This window comes from Triticum aestivum, chromosome 6B (genome assembly GCF_018294505.1).
Source record: "Triticum aestivum cultivar Chinese Spring chromosome 6B, IWGSC CS RefSeq v2.1, whole genome shotgun sequence".
Classification (NCBI taxonomy): Eukaryota; Viridiplantae; Streptophyta; class Magnoliopsida; order Poales; family Poaceae; genus Triticum; species Triticum aestivum.
Window position 1 is genome coordinate 171,326,819 of NC_057810.1, and position 5,639 is coordinate 171,332,457.

The following is a 5,639-nucleotide window of genomic DNA, read 5'->3' on the forward strand; positions in this document are numbered from 1 at the left end:
AGGACCAGTCAGCGTTTTGTCTGGTCGGTGTACCCAGTGGAGATAAGATTGTGCAATCTATAGCATCGCCGAGTCACTGACAGCCTAATTAATCAAGAGCAACCAGTGCGATTAAGATTCCCTACCTATCACGGATTACATGTGAAGTCTTCAAAGCGGACACATATTGGTGGCGACGCACAAACAAACAGCTCTGTTTGGCGTCACTTTAATTTAAAACCCGTGGGCCCGCTTCCGGTGAGTGCTGCACTGCAAAAGTGTACTGCGTGGAGCCTATCACTAAATGCATTTCATTTCCATCCGTGTATACAAATATATTTCGAGTTTTTTTACCGTTTAAAAAATCACAGACAAACGGAGAGGGAAGCGAGCTGCCCAAAAGGCACAGAAAAGTGATCCCTGAATTCGTTCCAGAGGGGAAACCCCTGGTTTTTGGCCATGAATCATGGATGTAGAAACACTTTTACATATGGAGGTTGAGATGAAATGGTGGGAGGGAGCCCATCCGTCCACATGGTAACTGCACCACAAATGGACAATAACTGGACGGATGTGCATAAATTTCCAAGAGAAGTTACTCTCTCCCCCCCTCTCTCTCTAGAAGCTGCTGTTCTTCTCCCCATTTTTTTCCTCCAAGAAAACTCCAGCCAATTTCTCCTGCGCGCAACCGCAACAGGAGGAAGCAAGTCTTCTTCGCCACCTGGCCCCTGTTCAGCACCAGCTAACATTAACATTGATTTGTTGGTGTTCCTTCTCCACTACCTCCACCCCCACCCCACCATCTCCATCCCTCCCGCCGTCCTCCCGATTTCTCCCCTTTTCTCCTCCCTTTCTCATGCCTTGACGCCACCATTGCCGGCTCCCCCTCCCCACCGCATCGACATCTCCTCCGCCGCCGCCCACCACTCGAAGCGTAGGCGAAGAGAGAGAGAGAGAGAGAGAGAGAGAGAGAGAGAGAGAGCAAAAAGCGGCGCAGGGGAAGGAGGCGGCGGCGGCGGCGGCCATTGGAGATGTTTGATAGCTTGCTCAACTCCAAGTTCCACAACAAATGGTACCACCTTGGATCCCTCCCTCCTCCCCGTCCGTCCGGCTCTGGCTCGCCGGAGCTTCAGCTCTTGCTGCTGCTGGGCGAGCCAGCCCGAAATCGAGCGGTCGAGGATTTCTGGCGATGATTTTTGCTCGTCGACTTCTCCGGTGCCAGCGGCCGGCATTTGTTTGATTTCTGGATTGCTGCGGCGGCGGTTCATCTGACGTCCGGATTTTTTCAGTTTCTGAGCTAAAAAGTTGTTTCGCCTTTAATTCAAGGGCTGTTTCTCTGCCTCGCCTACCTTTTCCCCTCTTGTTTGGCTGGAGATTACTACCAGGCCCGATTCGTGATTCGTGTTGCTGCTGCTCGCATGTGTTCGTCCAGCTCTGCTTGCTCTCTGATGGTCTGGGAATCTGTCTTTTGGGGGATTGTTTTGCTTGTTCGAAAAGTTGCTGCATCCGCGATTTGGGTGGATCGCATTTTGTTCAGGCTGTTGCTTGTTTTTTCTTGATCTGATTGCTGGATTTGCTACTGCTGTGTGATGCAGCAAGCACGCGATCAAATGCACCCGGACCCGGCTGGATCTGGTGCGCAAGAAGAAGCAGGCCATGGTGAAGTTCCTGAGGAAGGACGTCGCCGACCTCCTCACCAATAACCTTGAATCGCACGCCTTCGGACGGGTACAGCCTGCACACTCAACCCACCGACTTGCACTGTTTACTAATGATTGTTACCAGCAGTACTTCAATTTGGTGCAAACAGCTGCACTTTGTCTGTAAAAATATTGAGCATGAGATGTCTATATGTGATGGATATTTCCTCCTGTGATGGAATGCAGATGGAAGGGCTGATTGTGGAGATGAACCAAGCTTCCTGCTATGACATGATCGAGCAGTATTGCGACTACATAGGGAAGCAGCTCAACAACCTGCAGAAACAGAGGTATCGCTGATGTTTAAGCTGGGATTGTTGACAAAGGACATGTCGGTCAATGTTGCAATCCCTAGTAATTAAGCTTGGGATCAATTGATGCCATATGTTTCATTCGATTACTGCACGGCAGATGTGCGCACTACATTTTCTGGTGTATGAGGTCTTTGTGATCTCCTCCCGTATATGATGTTTCAGAATTGTTGCTTAGTTGACAGCAATAGCTTGACTCTCTGAATCATTTTTTGCAAAATGCATGACATGCTCCAGTTTTGATTGAAAACCTAAAATGACGCAAATTCCTGTCAGTTTAGCTAATCAACCAACTTAGTATGTATTAGCTATGTTCTGTAACTATTTGCATGGGTTTTCCAAAGTTTTAGAGGATCTCGAAACTGCAAATAAGCATACACTAGCTTTTTTGCAGAATTGTTCAGTTTACCTGGTCAGTGGGTATGCGCCCAACTTCCATACTAGATGAGTATTGTTCGTGTTTTGCTATATCAGTCCAGCATATTCACCTCTTTCAGAAGTTAGGAATACTTCTGGTGCATTCAGTTATGATTACACAACTTCCTTCTATAGTTGATCACTAATATGTGGTGCTCTATTTACAGTGAATGCCCTCATGAAGCCTTGGAAGCTGTGTCAACTCTGATTTTCGCTGCTGCTAGATATCCTGATTTACCTGAACTGTGTGAACTCAGACATGTATTCACAGAGAAATATGGGGCTTCCATTGAACCTTTTGTTAGCTCTGAGGTGCATACAATGCTGTGATTTTTGTGTTTTGAGTTGCTCTCTTTTGTTGCACCTATGCTGATTAACTTGACCCTTACGTGGACAGTTTGTTCAGAAGCTTCAGAACAAATCATTTACTAAGGAGGAGAAGTTGCAAGTGATTGAAGATGTTGCTGAAGAATTTGTGATCCCGTTTAATACCAAGACATTTGAACAACAGATATCTGGTGTACCTCCAACTAAAAAGGTATGTTTTAGGGAACTTACTGGTTTATACCGCCCATCCTTTTTATTAACAACTCGAACGGTCATTCACTTGTGGTCTTTCTTTATCAGGAACTTCTAAAGAAGGGTTCATTCAACGGCGTAGAGGTTGAAGTATCAGGGCGCAATGGACACAGGGTAGATAAGCATGCTGTGCTTGACAGGAAATCTAAATCTATACCTGATAAGCGTGAATGGAAGCAGGAATTTCAGATAAAACCAAAAGATATTCATGTTGTTCCTGATTACATTGGTCAAGTTGGTGAGAAAAGCAGAAAGAACTATTCAGATAAACCTGTTGAGAAGAAACATTTGGATAGTGATGTGCCTTCTGTGGACATGAAGCGACGGAATGGTCATGAAAAGGAGATCAACAAGGACGAGAAAAAGGGCGGTCAGTCTTGGAGGGAACTGATGAATGCAGAGGAGCTGGATCTTAATGGCTCAAAGAAGCAGGAGGTTGCCATGGCAAAATCTGTTCAAAGAGAAATGAAGAAAATAGTTCCTCCATACACAGACCTAAAGGTAACTGAGGAGAAAGATGGCACCGAAAAGGCAAATGGCAAAGGCTACCATCGGACCCACATGGCTGGTGGCACTGATCATAACTGGGGACATGCTGACTTGGGGCTTAAAACCCTGGGCCTGGAAAAGCAAGAAACTGAATCAGCTGGTACCTTGAATGGCAATGGCAAAACAGTAAACAAGGTTCCTCCATATTCTAAGCCGTACAGAGCGACTAGCGAGAAATCTGCTGAAGAAGATAATAATGGTTTGTATAATCGGGCACGACATCTGGAAGAGTTTGGACAGCCGGTGCAAGATAGGCAGCAAATGCCAGAGAAGCTAGTCAACATGCGGCCTCCCTATGTGAAGCCAAACTCTAGCATGAAGCCCGCGCATGAAAATCCAACAGATCAAGCTGCTAATGGTTACAAGCTCAACGGCTCGGAAGCAACGGGTCACCGGAGAGACGGTCTGGTCGACGATGATGGTGCACCTCGGCCCGTTTCCGTCAGAAGGAAAAGTTCAAGGCCACCAACACACGGTTCTTTGCACGACGAGGCGACCAATGATGAAAAGGTGACAAACCAAACCCCTGGTGGCCGAACAAGGCGTCCAAGCAGCAGGAATGGCTCCCAAGACGACCATGAGCGACGAAAGCACTCGAGCAGGCGTAACGGGTCGACAAGCGGCAGTGACTACCAGACAGAGGAGGATGAGACTGACACTGCGATTGACTTTGGCAACCTCTTGCCCCGAGCGCCTCGGAAGCACCGGAGCAGGAGCGCTCATCCCCGTGAAGGAGGAGGGCACGACGACGAAGAGAGGATGATGGATAAGCTTCTGAGACACTACAGCAAGAAGGGGATGGAGAGGGAGGAGCACAAGACGAGGTCGAAGTCCAGGACCCCTCGGCCTCGAGCAGATCAACCTGCTGATGGCAACAACAGAGATGGAGCGCCCAGTCATCCAGAGAGAACCGCATCTCTGCCTACAGAATCAGGTTCACCGGTGGGGAGGACGAAGGCTCCTGCCCCTGTTCGGTCCACCTCGCTGCAGCAGGACACGTCCAGGGGGAACGTGCACCCGAAGATGCCGGATTTCGACGAACTGGCTGCACGGATCAGCGCCATGAAGAGGGCATGAGTTGCCTGTCACCAGACCTGTTTTCAGGCTTCCAGCACGCCGTGTGTTCTACCACAGCAACAACATCTCATGACGGCGATCGCATGAATCAGAGGATCTCCTGAGGTAGTTGCATGCTTCCTTGGACCTTGGTGGCCCTGTTTTAATCTTTCCTTTGGTGGTATACTTGCATTGCATTGCATTGCTCCCTGTGTGATGTCTAGGGCAGAGAGCATTGGTTGGAGAATTGGAGTGGGCAATTTGATAGGGAATAGTACCATACTATATAGTAGTACATGTTGTTGGGTGCGGTTGTTTGATGTGCTGATGTGCTTACCTGTGAGTGTATAGATGCCGTTATTGAGGCTATACTGAAAATGACGACTCTTCCTTCTTGTTTCTGTTGGTGCTGTGTGCATGTGAGTTTTAAGTTGGTATGCACTTGACATTTCAACCTTGAATTTCTGCCACATGACAGCATTTTTATTAGTCAGACTGGCCACGTTGAGTCGAAGCATTTTTGGGTTGTTTCTCGCAGGAAGGCCGAGCATGTGGCCGTCCGGCGCAATAAACGGCGCCGGCGCCGACGCCGACTGACTTCCTGGCCTAACAATAATCTACACACGCACGTTCTCTTCAGAGAACTTCAAATTAGCTGGGTCAGTACCGAACTAAACTACTACTCCGAACATATAGAAATCTGATGCCGGCCAACTCCGTGGATTCTCCTGACGGAAGAAAGCATGCTAGGCACGTCTCGCAGCTAGCCCAGGGACCTCATCACGCCGACGACGAAATGCAGGATGCGGCTGTCGCCGCCGCCGCCGTTGAGCATGCCGTCGCAGACTAGCCGCTCCAGCCGGGGGTCCCTCGGCAGCGCCCCGCCGTGGTACAGCACGGTCGCCGCAACGGCCGCCGGCGGCCGGCTCGCGACGCACGCCGCCAGCCTCGCCACCGCCCGGAGGAACAGCGGCAGGAGACCCTGCGCATTGGATGGAAAACCCAAGAAGAAATCAGCAAACCAACCAACGATCAGAAACAGAGCACG

The 5,639-nt window shown here is 49.2% G+C and overlaps 1 protein-coding gene across 1 annotated transcript; it reads left to right on the forward strand.

Annotated features, from left to right (window-relative positions):
- The first annotated feature begins 605 nt into the window (after positions 1-605).
- Positions 606-4,992, forward strand: LOC123136410 (uncharacterized). Its single transcript, XM_044555765.1, has 6 exons — positions 606-1,051; positions 1,575-1,707; positions 1,866-1,969; positions 2,575-2,719; positions 2,805-2,945; positions 3,035-4,992. The coding sequence occupies exons 1-6, from the start codon at positions 1,011-1,013 to the stop codon at positions 4,610-4,612; spliced, it is 2,142 nt and encodes a 713-aa protein (XP_044411700.1). The 5' UTR covers positions 606-1,010; the 3' UTR covers positions 4,613-4,992.
- Positions 4,993-5,639: the final 647 nt, after the last annotated feature.

Excerpts from the sequence above, each read along its gene's own strand:
- LOC123136410 (XM_044555765.1), top strand. The coding sequence starts at position 1,011 with ATGTTTGATAGCTTGCTCAACTCCAAGTTCCACAACAAATG. Across the intron at positions 1,052-1,574 it reads TCCAAGTTCCACAACAAATG|CAAGCACGCGATCAAATGCA; the intron begins GTACCACCTTGG and ends TGTGTGATGCAG. Across the intron at positions 1,708-1,865 it reads AATCGCACGCCTTCGGACGG|ATGGAAGGGCTGATTGTGGA; the intron begins GTACAGCCTGCA and ends GATGGAATGCAG.